This window comes from Oenanthe melanoleuca, chromosome 4 (genome assembly GCF_029582105.1).
Source record: "Oenanthe melanoleuca isolate GR-GAL-2019-014 chromosome 4, OMel1.0, whole genome shotgun sequence".
Lineage (NCBI taxonomy): Eukaryota > Metazoa > Chordata > Aves > Passeriformes > Muscicapidae > Oenanthe > Oenanthe melanoleuca.
The window spans coordinates 3,998,395-4,020,677 of NC_079337.1; the positions used below are offsets into that span (position 1 = coordinate 3,998,395).

At 37.6% G+C, this 22,283-nt stretch overlaps 1 protein-coding gene across 2 annotated transcripts in view; it reads right to left on the reverse strand.

The window, feature by feature from the left end:
- Positions 1 to 1,154: 1,154 nt before the first annotated feature.
- PRDM5 (PR/SET domain 5) overlaps positions 1,155 to 22,283 on the reverse strand; it is a 55,203-nt gene continuing 34,074 nt past the window's right edge. For both annotated transcript variants that reach the window (XM_056489983.1, XM_056489985.1), the window contains exons 14-16: positions 15,409 to 15,494; positions 6,337 to 6,441; positions 1,155 to 1,755 (exon numbers count right to left, since the gene is read on the reverse strand). In XM_056489983.1, the coding sequence (XP_056345958.1) occupies positions 1,591 to 1,755; positions 6,337 to 6,441; positions 15,409 to 15,494 (356 nt within the window). In that variant the 3' untranslated portion in view covers positions 1,155 to 1,590. The remainder of the gene's footprint in view (positions 1,756 to 6,336; positions 6,442 to 15,408; positions 15,495 to 22,283) is intronic.

Genomic DNA, 22,283 nt, shown 5'->3' on the forward strand with positions numbered 1-22,283 from the left:
AAAATTATATAATTTTTATAGTAACTACAATTAAATTAAGGTTTTCTGGACCTAGAAATAAACTGTTCTGAAAAATTGTAATAAAATCTCTAGAAACAAGGAAAGGAAATATTCTTTACTCAACTTTATAATGCTTATTTCAAATACATTTGTCTTAGACACATAGAATATATTTGATTTCTATGAACAAATGATTTGTGGAATGGAACTGGCAAAGTCTCCAAGTTTCTCCTACCTCTCAGAAGCAAATAGGGCGTGAAGGCTTAGGATGCTTTCACACATAGAAGGTTGCCACAAACAAGATAATTTTTGATAATTTCACTTCTCCAAAATCTGCAGGAACTCTATTACAGATGTCCCAGTTCATTTTGCAAAACACTGACAGGTCCAAAATGAATCTGAACAGTTTGCTAATGCCAGAGCCTTAATATTAACTGCTGATAACTCAGGAATTCCACATGCAATCACCCTCTGAAGTTACAGTTTTACTGTCCTCGTAGATAAGAATTTCTTGGTTATCTGGCTGTACAAGAGGGCCCGTGGGAACCCTTTTGAAGAGTCTTCTGAAGCAAACAACTCACTCTGATAACATGAAGAATTTGATTGTTACTTGGTTTTCAAGCAGTATTTTTCCCAGTGCTCATGAATGGAATTATGAAAAAAAAAAGAAAAAAAAGAAAAAGGTATTTAAGTAGTATGAAGAAATCCAGGGCATCTGATTCAGCAGAAAGAAACACTGTGGGAACCAGCTATTCACCAGGAAATCAAACACATGTCAACTCAACAATTCTAACAGCTCAAGCCACCCTGTTAAGATGTCTTTCCACTTGCCTTGCCAGCCACAGTGATGAGTATGAATACAGTACTTAAAAGTAAATTGCTCAGGATTTTTGCTTCACTCTTGTTTCGTGTAACCAGAAGAAATAAATCCTCCTCAATCTCATACAGGAATACTGAACGTTGACAGATTTTCACAGCTCTCTACCCACACATTTTGGCATCTCAAGAACCAATTCAAGTTAATGAGTTTCATACAGTAACGAGAAAGCTGCAAATAAAATGAGACAAAATTGTGTTACAACAAAATGCAGAATTATGATATGAATAAAACAAGCCTGGATACAATCAACAGTCAATTAGGATGACAAACTCAGTGTGGTTTCAAATTAAATAATTTTAATGGAGCCTTGTAGGTTAGATACAGAAATACAGTTGCAGACAGCCAAGAGTTTGGTTGTAAGTGTCTAGGATTTCCAGGCACTGCTACTAATATCTAAGTTTCTAAGGATGTCATTAGCAAAGAGAAGTTTGCTTAAAGCTTCTTTGTTTGAATGAGGATAAAATTTTTCCAAAGTTCTTTTATCTTCTTTTTTTTTTTTAATTTTTTTTTATTTTCAAGCTGTTTTACATCAGAACGTCTTTGGGGTTTTTTTCCTACTAACATATTTTTGACAAAATCAGGAAAAATAACATGTGAAGGCATTACAGTTGTTTCTCCTGACTGTGCTTACTGGCCAGGTGGAAAGTCTGGAGTTTCTACACCTGCAAATGCACCACACTTTGGATTCACTCTTCTCACTGAGGCTGTATTTAGCTGTCAGTTTCTCCATGGACATTTTCCATGTGCACTTTGAGGTAGTCATTCCTTGTAAACTTCTTGTGGCAGAGCTGGCACTCTGCCATGGGCCGGTTGGGGTTGTGAGTCAGCTTGTGTCGGATCAGCATCTTCTTCAGGCTGAAGGACAGGTCACAAACCTGAGGAAGTGCACACAAGACAAAGACAAGCGAAGCATTAGAATTTCAAGCATGTATAACACTCCTAAGGTTACATCACTGAGGCCACAGCCACACATACCTACAGTACTTGATAAATGAGCTGGGCTTTGGAACAAAAATTCCTTCAGAGAGCACCTGAAAGATTTTTACTCTGCTTGGCATCTTTTTATGTTGTATATTAGGAGTGGTAGCACAGGCACAAGGATGCTGGCTGTCTAAAAAGGGCTCAATCTTCTAACTACCAGTACCTTGAGGTGTCCTGGTAACATTGTGGTGCTTTGTTCAGGCTTTTGTAAAGCTATTGTTTTATCTGGGATGCAGCAAAATTTATGACAAGACATCGTGAGCATCCATCAGTTCAAATGAAGTATTTCCTTCCTGACCTCCAGGATGACACCTGCAGCTTCCAAAAGAATCAGTTCCAATTGCTCAGTTACAAGGAGGGAGGAGTGAGAATGAAGAGGTTCTGAAGACTGCAAGAAAGGTTAATTACTAATAAAAAGGAAACCTCATTGTTTCAGCCTCTCTCTGCCTGGCCAAGAAAATGGAAGACATGAATGAAGGTGCAACTCCTTTTCATTATTATCTGGTGTGCTGCTTTCCTTCCTCCACTGTACTCCAAGCAGTCCAGTTCATTCTGCCATTTGAATAAATGGACAGAGGCATGAGGAACTCTGCCATACTAAAGCCATCACTTTATAAAAATCTCTGTACTGAAGTTAAAATGAAAAACACAAAAGGTTAAAAGAACTAGTTCAGCAAAAAAAAGTCAGAATTAGAACTCAACTGAACTGTGAGTTATATTGTCACATTCACCTACCATGCAAAGAAATATTATAATATGAATTTGACAGGGAAATGAAGAAAAAAGGAAAATGAAGCAGCTGCTGATTTGACAAATGAAATAGACAGGAGTCATATAATTATACAAGAATGAATATCCATAGGCTTGCACTCTTAAAATTCCATGTTCATTGCAGACAATTATCTCTTTCATGCAGGAAAAAACTCAAGGAACCCAGGAAAATCCCTCTTGAGAAAAATGAAGCTTTAAATTTGTATTGGCACCAAACTACTGCAAATGCTGAATGATGACTGATTCCTTTTGAATCCACAACAAGAAGAACTGACTATCCAAGTAGATCATCTTGACCTCCAGCACATGCATTTCACGCCAATTAAGGCAAAACCATTAAATGACCATAAAATGGCAATGGCCAGAGGCAAGTTTGTACCCAAAATAATTTCTCCCCACACTGCGTGCACTGCTAGACTGGAACATTTTTGACTTTATGACATGATGTAATGCTGAAAATCTTCATGCAGCAACTGCAGCTCTCCAGCTTTTCTCCCAGTGAATAAACCTCTTTGAGACCCAAGCAACAGCCACCCTTCTGTTACTGAAGCTCAATTACAGCTCTGAGCACTGCTTTTGCCAAACACCATTTCTGTTTCTCCTCCATAGAGCACACAAAGGGAACCCATAACATTTATCTAATCACAGCTACAAATCCCAGTGTGTTAGAAGTGTCACACACTTGTAAATACTCCATGTTTCTTGAGAGCCAGAAGGCCAGTCAGGGATATACACACATACAAGATGTGTGGGTGTGTTCTGTCTGTCTTGCACACATGTGCCTCTTCATTTCTAAAACAAACAGTTTATAACAGTCTCAAAGTACATTTTCTCATTTATTCTGCTTATGTAACCAATATCATGTGTCCTTCTGTACCTTCCTTCTTCAAAAAGAACATGGACTGCACAAGATTATTAAAGCTATGGCACATTCTGTGCTGCACTTATGCAGAAAAGTTTTGGGGATTTTTTTTTAACAGTTTGCTTCATATATTTTGTAAGTAAGACTGATGTTTTATAGATTTGCAACCACTCTTGCTAATGTGCATTTGAGCTCCAATCAATCTCTTCAAAATGATCAAAGTTTTGGTCAGGTAGGGAGGACAGAAAAGACTGACATTTGAAAGTAAGTGTAAGGTGAACCAGAGGCAGAATGGAAGGAAATACTGTACTAGAAAGAAACCAGGATAGGCAGTACTTGACCTTTCTGCCCCCCAAAAATAATCTATTGTCTCTGAGAAATTGAAGTTCAATTGGCCTTCCAGTAAAAAACAGGCTGGTCTGGAGAGGACAGACACCTAATTTGCTATGAAAAATTGCATTTCTATTTCCATATTTCAGTTATTTTCACTTTTTTAGGTGACATGTATTAGAATTGCCATCTTAAAATGGGAATATTCAATTTCCACTATGATGCGTGGGATGTGAGAGCTTTGAGACATTAAGGTCTGAAAATGCTTTTGCTGACTGATAAGACACAGGAATAGACACATAAATAAACTGTAGCACCTTCCTCAAACAGAGTACAAGGATTAGTTTCACATGTAACTCAGTTCTGCACTGTAATGACTGTACCATGTGCCTGAGAGAGAGGTGAATGAGACAGGAAGAGACGACATGATTTTTATTTCTGACTCTGGAAAAAAAAAAAAAATCTATTTAAAGCAAAAATACAGACTAAAAGAATACTAAAAGAATTGGTATGTGGTATTCCAGAGATAAGAACTTGGGGAAGTTGTTGTCATAAATTACCACTTAAGTAATTTTAAGAAAAATAATGAGAGCACCTACAGCTATCTTGAGCAGCATAAAAAATTGTAGGTGAAAATACTTGACTGTAAAAAGGAAATTTAGAATCGAGTAGCCCACAATAAATGCCCCCCATAGGGACATTTTTCTGTAATTGTCCACTACTGGTTTTCTTGTAACTTGTACATAAACATCTGGAATTGAGCAATGTGCAAGACAGCTCTGGAGGAATGGGCTGCTCTGGGTGACATTTACTGCGTCTCCAGCATGTGCAGAACAGGAGCCCATGTGAAATAAGGAGAAATGATTGAAAACATCAATTTTTACCTTCTCCAAGTGTGCATTATGCAACAGACCGCAGTGGGCACTTGGGGGACTGAGCTTGCAAGAATGAGCAGTGGAGGCAACTGCTGTTATGTCCAAACCCCAAAAGATCAGCAGCCTTTGGCATCGTGCAGCCAGCAAAAAGCTCCTTCTGAAGAGTGATTTTGGTGAAACAAGGCAGAAGCTTGAAGGACAAAAAATATCACCAGTAACTGAAGGTACACTGAAAAATTCTCAAGCCAAGGACTAGGACCAGACACAGATCACAGCTGTTCTAGAAATGTTATGGCTCAGGAAAGTACAGCTCTATTTAATTAATGAGGAAAACTGAAGGAAAAGATGAAACAGAGGAATACAGTTTCATACAGCTACTATTTTTAATTAAAGCAAGGAAAACGAATAAAATAGAACCACCATACCAAGTCAGTCTGCAAAAGCACACTCTGAATCCAAGAGCAGTGAATCTTGGATCCACGATGTGGGAAAAACTGCATTTACATTGCAAGATGTCCAAGAGCTGATAAACAGTATAACAATCTGAAAGCTGAAAATGTTATTGACAATGATTTGGAGTTCAAGAAATCCTCAAGGTACAATCCAGAGCCAGGCTGAGATTATCCCAAAAGAATACAGCCAATCTCCTAACTTGTAGACATCAGCAAAATATCCCAGTTGAACTTTTTCGTGAAATTAATATATTTTATTCTCAATGAAATGACATCAGATCATCCATTAAAAACCAGAACAGTTAACAGACCCTTGAAACTTTCCTGCCAAGCTGTTATTCTAATTTTGCAACTGATTATATAAATTTCTGAGCCATCTAGGATTTAACTGAGAGCTGGCAGTCCCCTGTGAGTGCTTCATGAAGAGTTAGTATCACAAAACAAAACACCTATACTAATTCTCCATCCATTCTGATGTCTTTCTCTAAATCCTTGAGCAACAATTTTACCATTTGATAGTTCTGAAAGACATTATCCCCCAACAGTTTCTGCACATTCAGCCTTCCCACCTACCTCCCAAAAGCTGAGAGATATTGTATACAAGGGGGGCAGGCTGCATGAAGGGTACCTGACAGTGATCTATGAACTGTCACAGGATACACTGCATTTCAGCCCTGAGAGCGTGCACAGCATCCCAGATTCCCTCACTGAACAACAAGAGGCTGTGAGCAGATGTTGAAAACATCAGACCAGATTTCACCAGAAACAGGCAATTCTGAATTCATATTTGTGTCATTCAACATCAGAAGCATTGAGACTCCAAGTAATAAATGAAATCCCTTTTCCTGCACAAGCTAATCCCCAACTATTAACCTGTCACACAATTCATACAGGAACCCAAGCACCATGAACTTGTAAATGGTAACATCCAAATTGCATTACTAAGGGTGAAAATAACTCTTATGGGATCCAAAACCATAAAATGAGCGGGTGTGCGTCTCTCTTGGCAAGCAAAGAGGGTACATGAAATTCCCTGAATGGCCTTTCATTCCATTGGGCAATCCAATCCATGTGAAGTGTAACTATGCCACAAGCAATAGGTGCAAGGCCACAATATCCCTGCAATTAAATCCTGCTGCTGCACTGAAGCTGAGAAGACAAAGGGAAAGGAGCAGAGGAACTCACATCACACTGAAAGGGCTTCTCCCCGGTGTGGGTCCTCATGTGCTCGTCCAGGCCTCGCTTCTGACTGAAAGCCTTGTTACACTCCGAGCACTGGTACGGCTTTTCCTGCAAGGAATGACAACAGCGAGTGAAAGTGAGTCAACACAGAGCCCAGGTCATTAAAGAACTGGAATTCTATGCTGGATGGTGCAAGCTTTATATTCTCTCCAAGGTATTACAGTCAGTGAAAACAACAGAAAACGACTTTCAAATGATTAAGTGAAAGCTGGGAAAGCTGTGGCCTGACAGTTTCCACTTCAGCACCCACTTATGAATTAATTATCTGTTCCAGTCTTTCAAACCCAGCCATTTGAGGAGTCTGCTTTTTGTCACGTGAAAGGTACAGAAACATAAAATTCCAATGTTCTTTCCTTTATCCTCCACAAATGCTTAAAGCATACAGACAAGTCAGATTATGCACAAAAACCTCGAGATTGTTTGGAGGTTTTCAAGCAGGGGAAGAGGTAAGGGGAGGAAGAGGAGGTACAAGGAAAGCTTGTGGTAGCAGAAAAACTTATTTTGAAAAGTGGTGACAGAAGGTTAATCACATACTCATTGCAGAATCTCAAAAGAAGTACAGATGGCAACCAAACCATCTGTATTTTTATTAGAACTCTTGGTTAGCAGCTACTGTAAAATATGATGTTAGAAAAGCTGCAGTCTCACTGACCTCAAATAAATAATTACACACACGTAAGGAAACCCACTTATGTAAATATTTTTCTTTGAAGTTCTTCTTTCTTATAAAAATTTATGTAGGTGTAATTCCTCCTTGATTCCACTAAAGTTACAAAAGAAGTGTATAGAAATCAACAATAAATTAACTGCAAGAATTAGCACTGCACATGGCCTCATTAAAATTTTCATGCTCTGGAGGCACCCTTATTTCTGAACCAACTAGACTTCACTCTCATCCTGTGTTTTTCTGTGGTCTCTAATTCTGTACTGCTTAAGCTCTGAAGAAAGGTATTTTAAGAAAAGAATACTTTTTACTGAATTAAATTGAAAGCAATGACTATAAATCAATAGGCAAAAAAAAAAAAAGCAGCTAGATCTGTGAATTAACAAATAATAGGTGGCAATCAAGTTCTTTTGGGTGATGATGTGGGATCCAAGGATAACTGAGATGGAACAACTTGGGCATTAAAGCAACAAAGAGAATAAGCCGTCTGGTTATTGAATTCCTCCTCTCAGTCTCTGGGAACCATCAAGTCTCCATATATCGCTGAATCCTGCCAGGATTCCCCAGCATTCACCATGCACCTATCACAGTGCACTGTCAATAAGTGAAATGCACGAAAAAGCCATGTGAAAAGCAGGTTTCTACAACAACCACTTAATTACTTTTGCATTGTGGTTAACACAAACCACATTTCTGTGAGTTCTCCAAAAGCAGCCTTTCTGTGTGGAGGTTGTTCCCCAGAAAGTGCAAAATGAAGTATACGATGTGCACCTCTTAAACACCTACCAAAGCGTTCACTAGTGCAAACTGCACCACCTGGACTTGCTCCCTTTTCATCATCTTGGTCTTCAGCTATCTGAAGAATTGACTTGATAATGAGCAGGTCAATCATTCCAGTGGACTGGATTTCAGGATTCCATTTTGGACAAAGAGCCATTTTAAACTCATGGAAGCTGGAGTCACAAACCTGGCCTGTATTATCTTCCCCCAGGTTATATTTGGCTGTTATATATTTTATAATTGTATTATTCTCCATGGCCAAAAAGGGTGTATCCAACATCCCCTTGGCATTTGTATTGAAATTCACATATGTAGTGCATGAAACACATCCAAAGCTGTCTTTGATCTAATTTTAGATCCCTTCCATCTGGATATTCCAGTGACTTCAGCAGACATGACTCTGATTCACACCAGCCTCCTCTCCCCTGAGTGAAGCTGCCCTCCATTCACATTTGTCTGTTTCAGGAAAAGCAGTAGTGCTGTCCAGAGCAAAACTTGGCCCTCAGTTTAATCTCCAGAGAAAAAAAACTTTTTTTTTTGTTGGTTTTGAAGAAGACATCATCCTCACAGATCAAATTCTTCAAAACAATACATTCTATACTTTTCATTTTCTTTCTGCTCCTTCTCCCCCTCGTGTCAAATTTCCATTGCACAATGCTTGGAGAAAGCAACACTTGTAACATGGAAAATATGATGTTTACTTAGCATAACCATCACTGCTCGAAACAAGAGGGAAAAAACCAACAACATGACAACAGGTCTAAAAAAGTTAATGCCACCACTAAAGGACAAAAGGGGCCAATGCTGAGACAAGAAAAAAGCTGGACAGATTTAAAACATCAAGAAAGGGGAAAAACCTGCTAACTGTCAACAAAACAGGAGTTCATCAGGAAGATGATCCAATCCTGACTTCAGAGGAGTTAGCAAGTGCTGGTATTATAAATCTGCCCTCTGTTGAAGAAGCATCTGTGAGGCTACGGCTATGGTGGCAGCCAAGCTGAAGGATTACATGTGTTTTCTTTTACTGACCATCTGAATGAGGAAGGGAGCAGGGAGAGCGAGAGAGACAGGACGTGGCTGATACTGCAGTGATTTAATATTAGCTTTAAGCACGCCAGGTAGGAATAGAAATATGTAGATCAGGATTTACAACCTCCCTGCCTCTGAAAAAGGAAAGGCCAAGCAGAGCCCAGCAATACTCTGGAAGGTGCTTTGCTCTAAGACTGACACAAGCTAGACACCTAAAAGCTCCCATCTCTGAGGGGTTTCACCATTAAAACTGAGAGAAATCAAACATTTTAAAAACCCTTTCAAATAAAACAGTGCCTGCAGTACACAACTCTGTGTCTGTGGATGGCTGAATCACAAATCACACCTTAAATTCTAAGCAAGCTGTGCTTTGCATTAGAAAGACCTCACTCAGAACATGACAAATCTCAAGGACATTTGATGCACCTTCAGCAGCTTGACACAAAGTGTGCACAGAGTGTCCTGCAAGCACAGCAGATGGAAATACTCAAATGCAGAATATTTGAACTGCTAGCTGCTGATGCAGTTGCCTTAAGAAATATGAATATATTATGCACACTAAGTTAGCACTTGCACACTGCTTGTTTCTGTAAACCTGGAAATATTTGTTACACAGGTGAATTGCGAATGACTTCGGTAGGAGTCTCTCCAACTTGCTTTCTAAATTTGAATTTAGAACTATTGCATCAGCTCAACAGTTACAGCAAGACAAACATAATCTAAACACTATTATTACCAAATAAACGTTATCTCAAGATTAAAATAAGACTTAAGAACACAACTACCAACTTGACAGGTCTGCCTTTTCAACATGCTGAAAGCTGAAGCTTGAGAGAAGTTCAGAGAAAAAAAGGAAAAGCTCATCAGGTCTTGTATTAGATGTAAATATTTACACTTGTGACATGAACATGAAAATTGACAGACATGAAAAATGGTGATGCTACAGGACACACACACAAAAATAAATAAATAATCCTTTTCTTCTCATTATTCTAAAACAAAGCCTTCCTTTGCTCCCAGAAAAATCTTATCATGTCTATTCATGAGATACTGATACAGTAACATTATCTGCTTTCAAAAGGTGTTTTATGTGAAAATTTTGAAAATATGAGTATTACTCTTACTAAAAATGATTTATGTGCTTGTATTATCACCTGAGAGAGGGTTAATAAAAAGACTATTTTGAAAAAAAAAAAAATCAGGCAAATGGAAAAATGTGGCCTAGAATGAACAAACATGACCAGCCAGATAGCATTAAAATACACCAGTCATATCCGCAGCTACCAGGAGATCATTAGTCTCAAAGAGAAATCTGGAAATCCTACAGCTTTGCCAACCTGAAAATGCAGGAAATCTGCTGACACTTAAAATCACAGATAGCCCAAATTAACAGACTCCAGTTTTGTATCTAAGTGTGAAAAAAAACCAAGAACTAACATGCTCTCTTAGTAACTGGAAAGTTTCTGCTGCTACAGCAAGTGGCTGACCCAGAGACACAGGCCTCCTTAAATTACTAACATAACATTGACACTGGAAGACAAAGGGTGATGAGAATTTACAACTCTATAGAAAGAGTAGGCATTTGAAACTTATAATATTAAACCTCAATTAAAAATCACTTTACAAGAACATGTTTCTTCTTTAGAAAAGTAAAATCCTTTAAAAAATATTTCCAACAATTAGAGCAGGCCAAGATTTTCCTGTTAAAGTAACTGTGAAATACTTCTGGCAGATTCAAACAAAAATGTGACTTTTATTAGAAATGACTAATGTTTTTGTTAGAACAGGTCTCAATTAATTCAGTTTTAGGAGTATTAAAAAATAATCTTTTTTGCAAGAAAACTTATAATTAAAACAAAAGCATGCATCTTCTCTGAAACGTCTGCCAGAAAATACAAGTGCATTTCTTAAAAAGATCCAGTATATGCCATTCATTGGGCTTTACCATATCATTAACTTCCCATGTTCCATGGTTGTCCTGCCTATTTGCTGCCCATAAACTCAAAAGTTTTTAATTTTTTGTGGGTTTTTGAACTGCTGAGGTAATTTCTGCCCCAAAAATTTAGTGAAGGAGGGTTTATTTAATCCAAAATGATGAAAACTCAACAGATGTTCATGTGCTCCTGGAAAATAACAGCTTTAATATAGAAAAAGTGCATTTTCACTCTACAAGGAAGGGATGATCATCAGTCAACATTACATAAAAAAGTGTGAAAATACAGGTGCTGTGGGATTCAAACCTTCCACATTCTGCGTGCAAACACAGATTCCAAAGGCAAGGAAACCACAGCCCTGGCAAAGTCACCATCCTCAGGCACATGTTTGGGAACTTATCCCTATCTCAACAGGGAAATACAGATAAAATCCAAGATAGAAAAACTCCTCCAAATACAATCAACACATCATACTATTTCATTACTCACTGTCATGTGCACAGAATTCTACATTTAGTACACAAAGAAATTTTTTTTGACGATAGCATTCTAGGATGCTTCTAAAACACATGACCCTTTCTCAAACTTTAAGTTCAAATACTTCCTGGGAAACACAGGAGAAGTGAAATTATGTCAATATTGTCTTTGCATTATTTCTCATTTACTATTATCTCAATATTCTTCAGAGTCAAAAAAGAGGGAGCAGTGTAAAGTTCCAAATGAGTGCCTTGGAAAGCCTGTTTAAGTCAGGACCTTGTCTTGTACAGAGAACAAAGACAGTCTGGAAGAGTCCTCTATGGGAGACTGCCTCACTTCCATACTCACCATGATTTACCCCTATCCCTATGAAATTCATAAATAAAACTCGAAATTATTTCAAGGTTGGTTAATTTCAGCACATACTGTGGTTTTAAATGTATTTAAATATTAATGTGTTTTAAAATAGTAGGCACTTATGCATGAAACAAAAATGATACGCTGAAATTTCTCTAATTTTTAAATTACCTCAGAAATGTACCTCATTTAAGCACAGGCTGGCAGCTTCCACCCACTGGAACTCAGATTTTTAAACCCGCTATAAAAATTAAATATATCTGTTATATGTAAATATGAAATATTCAAATCAAGTGATGAAAAGCCATTTTCAAATAGCTTCGACTCTTTCTGTTTTCCATCACTGAATCCAATTTCAATAAAACCACCATTCTCAGAAGTAATGAAAACATCAATTTAACATGACAACAACTCTAGGCACCTATCAATGCCTGTATTTCCAAGCATTACCAATTCTATTGCTGTAACACAGAATAATTTTCCCACATGTTTAAGCTCAAATGTTGCAATGTTAAGTCAGGAACTGAATAAAGCCTCAGGAAAGAGCTGAAGTTTCCTGCAGTGTGAGGGCTGGAAATGTGCATGTAACTCTCTCAAAGCTGATATGCTCTGTAAACTCATTTCATCAACAACTTCAATAAGCTCCTCACTTATGTTTTCCTCGGCTGTTACATTTCTCCTTAAGGAAAAACCCATCAAATCATAAAGCAAACGCATTTACTTTCATAGAAACAAATCAGTACTCGGGTGACATTTTAATGTCAGCTGGGTGGTGTTTTCTCCCCTGCCCTGGCCAGCAGGGGTTTGGCTTTACCTTCTCTGTTTACTCCAGAGCTGGAGCTGACACCTGTGGCCACCCAGGCTGTGCTCACTTTAGCAGCTGCCAGACCTTAATCAACTTTCTGCAATGATTTTTCCAGCAGCCTTCCCTGATCCCCAGCATCAGGTCTGGCATATTTTACCAAGTGGTAAAACACAATGAGATTTAATCTCTACTGTTTTGGTGATGACACAGTATTACTTTTAAGCTACTTTACAAACCTTCTGGCCAAAAGACTAGATTCTTTTTTTTCAAGATATTTATGAGAATAGCCCTTGCAGAAGGGTGCTTTGATTGTGTTTATTTCCATATTGCTAGGTTCAGCTGATAAAAAAATATCTTCAGGATTTATACATCTCATTATTTATTCTTTCAATAATGATTTTGCATGCAAGAATAAATTTCAAATAAAATGTATGTGTAGGAAAGCGTAAGAAAAGGAAGAGCCTTACACCGTTTTCAAAAGTCTAAACTGAAAAGAGAAATTTCAAGTGTGACTTCCTGGTTTTTCTTGTTCTTGGAACTGACAGAAGGACCCAAACCTTTGGCAAACACAGTGCATTTTTTATTTCCTAATCTTTAGTTCATCTTTGTTTAAACAGCCTAGGAACACAGAACAGGTCCTAGTGCATTAGCATTGTGCTCAGGGGTCTCAAACTCTTTCTGCACAGGTTTCCTTCTTCCCTGAGAAGTCCTTACCTGGTGCAGTTAGAACACATCTCCCTTCAGAGTCAGGATTCAGATCACAAGCCCTCACTTCAAGAAAAACACACCTGAACAGCTCAGCAGCTGTTTTCTCTGCTGAAAGAGGGTTGGTTTGGTTCCTGTACCCTGCATTCCTGACAACCATCAACCTACTACTAAGATGAAATAAATCTTCACATTCTTGCCAAGCACACAAGAGTTCTTGAAAATATTAGTGTCTTCCCATTTACCTCTCAGTATTGTTGCTCCCCCACTTCCTTTTCCCTCCTTTCCCAATTCCCTTCACCACTCTGTTCTTTTACATCAGCTAAAATTATTTCCTTGTACCTGCACTAATATTTACTCACCTGAACAATAAAGTAACAGCTTATTATCCTATAGTAGTTCATGGATAATGTTCTGCAGAACAGACTCAGGCATAATTCCTCCTTCTGGCTTGAAAATCCATGGAAGTCGTAATAAACTTTGCTTTCTCTTGTTTTTATTAATAATTCTAGCCCATTTTTTTTCCTCCTCCTACTAAGACCTCCTTTTATTTTTAGCTGTCCAGCTCTACTTAAATATTAAATAAGGTGAACTATGAGGAAGAGGGAAAGTTGGGACATGCAGGATTATACCAACAGGCTTCAATTTTGAAATTACTATTAATGTAAATGTTATCAGTACTGATTCTTGTTACAAAGCAAAAAAATATTTACATGGAGATAAATGAATATGTCATGGCAATCAAATATGAATAAGCCTCAATATCAAGTTTTGGGATAGGAGCAGCATCACCACAAAAAAAACCCAAAATGTAATCAAGTCTAAAAAACCATGTTTGGCCTGCATAATTTAATCCTACATCATAACTGTGGGGATGACCAGCAGTCTGCTTAGCACCTTCACACATCAAAAGAGAAAAACCTGAAATGTGACCTTTCAGATGTAGATGATCAACACATCTCAAGTATATGGAAACACTTAGATCGCATTTGGTGTGAATTGACTTCTTTGTACCTCTAAGGATGGTATTTGGTCTCCATGGTACAGCAGAGCATTTCCTGAGACATTTTAAAACAAATTTTATTATGTTCTTAGTGCAACACAAAGCCTGTCTAATGACAGTGTCTACATATATTAAAAAGAAATAACCACTCCTTAAAATTTATTTTTCTAACTCCTCCCTTTCCTGCCAGCTAAAAAATGCTTAGAAGAAAACATCATTTGGTGTAAATCACTGTAGACTCTAAAAGCCTAATATTATTTCTTCCTCTATTTTTCTTCTACAGAGGCTGGGGGCGTTTGTTGTTTTTACTCAAACTGTATGAAAAATCAGGAAAAAAAAAATTGAATTTGGCACTGTTTCAGACCTTGTTTACCCCTCACAGTCATGCAGAACTTAGAGGGGTCATGAAATTTCTCCTGGTGCAAACACAGTTAAGAGGGGACAGCAACAACAGCAAAGAATTTATAGCACTTCTTAAAGTGATTTAACAGCTGGAAAAAAAGGAGACACAACTAACATGGGACTAGCCTGTTCCCAACAAACAACCAAGAAGTACTGCACAAACTACTGATTATTTGTGTAGTTTGGGGTACAAAAGCTACAACTTTATCTAGGTGCTCACAGTTAATATGCTCAAGACCCACAAACAACAGTAGAAATTTAAACAGCTTTTAATTTTACTTATTTAGAAGGTAACTCTGTGTGCCCATTTGCATATGGAGACTACTAAGTTAAATGTCACCTTTCCTGTTCCCAATAGATGCAGAATTTTCTTGGTTTGGCCTCAAGGCTTCACTGATCTCTGTGAACTGTAACAGCTCCCAGTTAAATAAAAGTTATATAAAAATTGTCATCAGTTAATAAAGTACAGCCTCTAAAAAAGCTCACAGTGACTGGACTTTGCAGGCACAGTAAGAATCAAAGCACTGAAGTTTCAGTAACAGTGAAGCCTTTACAGAACTGTTTACTCTGCAAACAGCATTAATTTATACCTATAAATAACCATGGGTTAAATGAAGAGGTTAGTACAGCTATTATTTCAACAGAAAAGAAATCAAACACAAAAAATAGAAGGTAAGGGAGTTCTAATTAGAATTTGTAAATTAATGACTTGAATCTTTGCCTCTTATTTTGATAGGTATAAAACACCTTGGTTGGCAGAGCCTAATCTCTACACAAACAGCAATTAATTACTCTTCACCACAGGAGTCACAGACAATCCTCAAGCTGCCATGAAAACTCATCCTTGGGCAGGACTTACCCGGGTGTGGGTGCGAATGTGCATCTTCAAGCCATCGTTCTTGCTGAAAGCTTTGTCACAGTAAGGACACTGGTAAGGACGCTCCCCTGAGAAAAAGAGAAGCATCAGAACCCAAAAATGTCCCTTCAGAGACAAACTGAACTGCTTTTCTCTTCAGAGAACAGATTTAAACTTTAGAAAAAGTACAAATAATCCTGCCTGAGTGGCATGCAGTTCTGGATCAAAATATTCCTCTTTGCTGACTGATTTTGCACTACAATATATGAATACACACAGACAGCCTTGAGGGAAATAAAACCAAAAAGAAAACACCTAATGCCCTTGCTCATACCACATTCTACAGTGATTTACACATGGTCACTTTTATTGTTAGGCATTAACTGCTCCCAAATATTTTTTCTATTTCACATCTGGTCGTTATTAGAGGCCTCTGGGTGTCAGAATCCCAATGGAATATAAAATACCCTCTTTTATGATGCTGTATCTTTGTTAGAAGCTGGTTAATCAAAAGTTTCTGCAATATTTGTGTCCCAATTCATCTCCCTTGCAGCATCCCATATCTGAAAGGTATTTGTTTAATGGTCCATTATACTGGTGTCATTCGGCATCAATTTTCCCAAACTCACATTAGTGTAATGTGGATACTGAGCTATTCAGAGACAAACAGAGCACTATCATTAGGAAGAAATGTATTTTAATTTTTAAGTCTTCAGGCAATGCACTGGAATCTGAGTCTACTGCCTCCTGCTCCTGTATACAACACTTAAAAAGCAAAGATCAGGTTGCTTCCACTACAAAACAGCTGAAAAAATTAAAAAGTTTTCTGTTAACAAAATGGATTTTGTTCTACACAATCATAATGCTGAAGGTGTCTTCTCAAATAAATTTTGTCACAAGTTAAGCAAAGCCTGTTTTATAAAGTCAATGCACAGCTTTCTGCTCACAAAGGTATTTCTGCACATATAGATCTAACATGGATCAAATGTCAAGCACTTAATAACACTCATACTCAATCTTCTAAAACAGGCAAGTAAGAATAACTACATTTTACAGTTTAAAAAAACCCAAACCAGACTATATCTGTGATAAACCAAAGATATTGACTAAGAGTCACTGCTGGACATGAAATCTCCACATCCACACATTGTGTAGAGATTCAAGGGCACATGAGGTGAGATGATTATTTAAGGAAGAGGATGGCCACCCTTCCCTATTTTGTAGACAGATTATTTTGTTCTTTTATGCCTTTCACTTCTGTATAGGTAACTGTGAATGACAGAAGCACAAGATTGGCCAGCAAGGCACTTGTAAACAAATATTTTTTTCTCTTGTGTTCTGTCATCTCTTAGAAAGCACAACTGTGTGAATTGGGGTTTTAGGGGTATTTTAGGACCATGACTGTGTTAGAGCTGTGTTTGCACTGAGCAGTTTGATATATGATCTTCTCTCTCCTGACCCTTGATGCCTTTAATTCATGCCTCCGAAATTCAAACACTCCAACAGTTGTCAGTACTCAAATATTTAATTAATTCAGCTGACATTTTTATGTCTGGGGGCTTTTGAATGGAGAATTTAAAGCTTTCAGCAGTTTGTAAGCAGATGAGCGATGACAGGTAGGACTTGTACCCTCCTCCCTCTCTCCCCCCCCACCCTCATGTCTCTTTAAAGAGAAAAACTTTTGCCTTCAAAGGATAGGTTTGAGTTTGTCTGAAACAAATTAACAGTGACTCTCCCAAATCAACCACGGACACCACGGTGCTGGATGAGTAAAGCACCTTAGGAGCTTTCAGTAGATGCCAGTAGAGGGCAACAATGACTCCACATCCACCTGCCACACCTGAAGTCAGGCTTGGAGCTGATGTTACCAACCGTCCACTGCCAAAAATCCTCACTCCAAAAATCAAGTTTACTACATAACATGGACTGCCAGCTCTGACTTGACATTCCAAGTAGGAGCTATCTTGTTTTTTCTAAATTATATAAATTTCTCATGCACTTGTGTCAATGACTGCCAGCAAAACTATTTAAAAGATGGTCCTAATTTTACTGTTGCTCTTATTTTTTGTTATTTTCTTTCACCTACAGAGCCTGCATGCTTAGAATTTATTCAAGTGTCCTGGTACTTACACAACCATCTACCCTGTCAAGTCCCTGCTGTTCCAGAACGAACTGCTCAACATATTAATGGCACTTCTGTACAAATAACCCCAAATAAATAATCCTGGGATAAATTGCATTGGATTTAGCATAATACAAAGTCTAGACATTCTACTTCCAGATTTGGTATGAACAAAAAGCCAAAGCTTTTAACATAATAAAAATAAATTTAACCTTAATACAAGGATTATGAAAAACAATTCCATGATTGAAAAACATATGGGATTTTGATCTGAAACCATGTCATGACAGAACTGACATTTTTTTTTCCCCTCCATCTCTAGCTTGAGATCACAATACCCAGTGGACCTTAACACAGCTAAAGAAGTTAAATATCAGATTCTCCTATTCCAGTTTGACTCAGGACAGCTTCCCATGAGACATCTGCCATCAGAGGTGCTCTAAGGCAGGATTTACACGAGTTTAGTACACAGATCTCCCAAACTCAGATACAAAACAATTTAGAAACAAATCTATATATACATTAGTTTTCAAAGATTTCAAGATTTCAGTGGCCACAGCTAGACCTAAGTCCTATTTAATAATGACTTTGAGACAGTTATTCAAACTGGTCACATGCATTGCTATTTTCACAGTGTATTTTGCATTCCCTGTAGTCAGCTGAGCCCAAAAAAAAGCTGTTTCTCAAGTTAGGGGAAACTGATAAAAGCACCAATGTTAGTGATTACTTCAAAGCAATGACCTCAAATAAGATGAAGAAAATATGTACTTTAGGGGTAAAAAACGCATTCCCATTCAATGAGAAAAATGAAAAAGGAAGCATCCAAATGAGAAATAGTGCTAATCTGAAGAGACTGCAACAAGCGTGTCTGAAGAGCCCAGCAAACCAAAGAAACAGTCTCACTGCTTTCAAACCATACCCAAGCATTATTTCTATTTCATCTGTAAAATCTGCAGTCCTGTTTACTGTCCCTGTTCCCCTGCAGCTTGCTCAGTCACCCAAATACAATTCTCAGGTATACTTGTCAGCCTTCAAGCAGGATTCCCTGCATTACTGTCTTTACTGGAACTCAACTGCTCAGTTAAGGAATGAAGAATTTGAGTTATGCATCGAAATTATCAAGGTAGGTTTTTTTTAATACACTTTTTAATATGTCCCTGCTCAGCTGGGGTATTCAGCATCAATGGTTTTGGTCAAAACTCACAAACATCAGAAGAAGACCTACAACAAACTGCACTGAACATCAGATCATGTACAGCATATGCAGCCTCAAGAAATTCCTCTCTTCAGTATTCTTTATTATAATGAACAAATATAATTTCAGCAATGTGGTCTCTCAGACTGTTCCACAGACCATGTTCTACTTATAGCTTTTTTTCAGATGGTAAGCTATTAATTATTGGGATTACAAGATTGTTTCTTAAATAAAAATTACTATGTTTTTCTGTAAAATATACATATATATGTGCATTATTTCAAAATACTAGCTTTCAGAACAGTTACAGCAAACTCTAATCCTTTTTAAAGTCCTAACTCAAGCCTGGGGTAGGGGAGGGGTTTAGAAGGGAGCCTCCACTATGGCCAAACTGCGGTGGAATGAGCACAGTTCACCTGGGGAGGAATTTGGAGGCCATCTGGATCACACATTTAGCACTCCTTACCAGATGATCCACAGAGCAGCCCAGAATGGGAATTTCAAGGGGGCTTTTTTAGTCAGAGATAATCTGGGGTGATGACAGGATTCAACAGCAAGTAAGGATGGGCAAAAGGTTAACGGATGTAACAAAATTATAATCTGTGACATCTGCTTTAGAACACTGCTCAGAGAGGGCACCTGAGGGCTTCACACATTTATCCTCGCCTGCTCTTGCCCTTAAACAGTGTTCCCATTCAATTAACAACTTTGTGCCCTTAACCAAGCATTATTCAGTTAATGCACTATGCAAATAAGTACACACAAGCACAAACACACCTAAAATACACAGATCTGAATTTCTCCCACATGGAAAGGGACTTCATTAGGAAACAAAATAAAATTAAAGAGGAACTCAATGAACCCAGTGACTCCAACAGAACTTCAATTAGAAAATGGCAGAAAACCAATCTTTGAGTAAAGATTAAAAACTCGTAAGTCAAGAAAACATTCAGTAAATTTTACCACATTGGTATTGCAGGCCTGTGACAAAACCGACACCTCTTTCAAATAATGAACTTCCTCTTGTACAGAGGTAACAATTTTCTACATCCTGAGTAGCATCTTCAAAAGCATTTAATACCCTGCATCTCTCATGCATTTCTGTAATTTTGACCAGGGATTCCAGGAAGGGAAAAGAACGGAAGAGTAATCAAGAAGCTTGGCCAACTGCAGCAGCGAGCAGATTTCTTTATGACATCTGGACTAGTCTTAATCCAGACTAGACAATAAAAAGTGATCTGGCCTGTGCAAAATCCTGGCCTGCCTCCTTTTCAGCCACTAAACACTCAAAAGTTAGCACTTGAGAAGGTACAGAAGTCCCCACACAGGAACAGCCCTCTCATGCCAAGAGCTGAGTAACTTTGTGATCTGAAAGATAAAATACTTGAGGACATCAGCTGAGACAAGACCCAGAAACCAAAAGCACAGGTAATTTTATACTCAAAGTGGGCCAGATAAGGAAGGGGATAGCTCTGACTGCTCTGAGAACAGTCCTGTGCTCTGAGAAACACTCCTCAGGTATGGGGCAATTAGAGACAACTCTTACTTCATTTCAACCAATATTTAAATCTGGCAGACTCTGAAGACAAGAGATTAAATGCCTCTGTTTTTTCAGGTGGTTTGTTTCCTGACTGATGATGAATAACTCTAAGTTTGTGTATTTGTGAATGCTTTCTAACCAAGCTCCAACACTCATTTTCCAGGCACCAGGGAGAACTTGAATCAGTTTCATGTAAATCAACTACATGCTTTTCCCATCCACTAAAAATAGTCACATATTTAATAAGAAAAAACCCCAAATCCTATTTTTTCAAAATAAGAGAAAACCAGAAGGCTTAAAGCATTTTTTTCTATTACTTGTCCTTTTCTAAGTATTTAGCCCTGCTTTAATTTTTGAGGTATGGAAATGGTATTTTCACAGCTGAAGCGGTTTTTCTCCTACAAAGTTTAGAGCTTATTTGAAGAATTCAAATTATTTCTAGTTAAGACCAGTAAAATATTTGTCTATCTGGTTCACCAAAATTATCATTATATAATTGAGATATTGGCTATTTCCCACTAAATGAATCATAAAGACTAGTAAAAAAACCTACACAATAAGAAGACTATCTGAATCCATGAAGTAATGCATGAACTACTATTTTTACTTACTTACAGGCTCTCATCAGTCCTACAGTGATATCATGATTTTCAAGTAATTTTAAGTAATAAATAAAAAACAGACAGAACTTTAAAGAACAAACCAGTTCCATTCTTTGCAGCTATTAGTGGAATTAAACAATCTGATTTCTCTATGAATGGAAAATGTAACATCTATTACTTCAGTGAACCAAATGGTCAACTAAGTCTTTTAAAGAACATGCATTAATCAATCAATCTATCAGTAACTCATTTGATCTAAAGCTGTCTCATTCAAATAATCTACCTCTCAAAAGAACATTTCCTCATTTATGGGTACAGACAACAAGAAGCTGACAGCTGCATGAAACTTTACAGGTATTTTCAAAGATTTAGCTGTTGTCTGGAGACGGACAAGACAATGATGTATAAACTGAAAGGCTTAGAAATGCAGAAGCCTTACCTTTGAGGCCTTCTGCAAGCTGCTTTTTAAACTGGGTAGATAAAAGACGGATCATTTATAAGTTATTAATAGAAAGAACCTATCTGTAGACATCTGCAAGCTGTTCACTGACTAGATACAGACACATTCTTTCACATACTTCATTGGCATATGAGAGGAAGTTCCTTCAAGCTTGCCTTTTATCTTTTTTCCTGTGTAAGAAAATATAAATTACTTGTAAGGTAATTTAGCAGATCTGCTGGAATGAGGATCCTGGCTGTACATTATTATGTACATGAATAAACAGTTGCTTGTTTAGCTATTAAACCTTTGGTGATGTATTTTACACCATATAAATTAAAGTTATCCTGTACTTGAACTCATTACTTCCTTCAATTACTTTGAAGTCTTCTGTGCTCAGAAATTACTGAACTACTGTTAAAAACCAAAGGTCTTATTATTGTAACTCCACCACTAATATTTTGCTTGCCCAGGAATTTTGTCTTAGAAGTGCAAAATTTAGACTTAGATAATTATATAGTTCGACTTAAGCAGGATTGTAAATATGCTCAGAAGCTTAGTTAAGATGTAGAAATGGGACTACAACAGCAAAATTAGGTGCATAACATCAGGCTGTCAGTGCAGGAGGCATTTCAAGGAGGCAATCAGCACCTAAAGTTATATATTTTTGAAAGCTTATAAAGCAATCTCTTCTTACATAAACTGAAAATGTAAGAATAATAGTGTTGGCACAAAGGATATAGAAGTCTGTGGTTCAAATGCTTTTTGCTGTTTTAATTTAATCTCTTGGTATTATCTTTTACTCATGCAAATGGAAGTAAATTTGCAAAGAAGCTTCCCAACTTATGCTTAAAAAACAAAGCTGCTTTTTGCACCTAGCAGAGCATGTAACATATAACAATGACACAATAAATCATGGCTTTCAAATAACATGGAATTGAAAAATTCATCTTTTCAGAGCACATTTAGGACAGATGTAA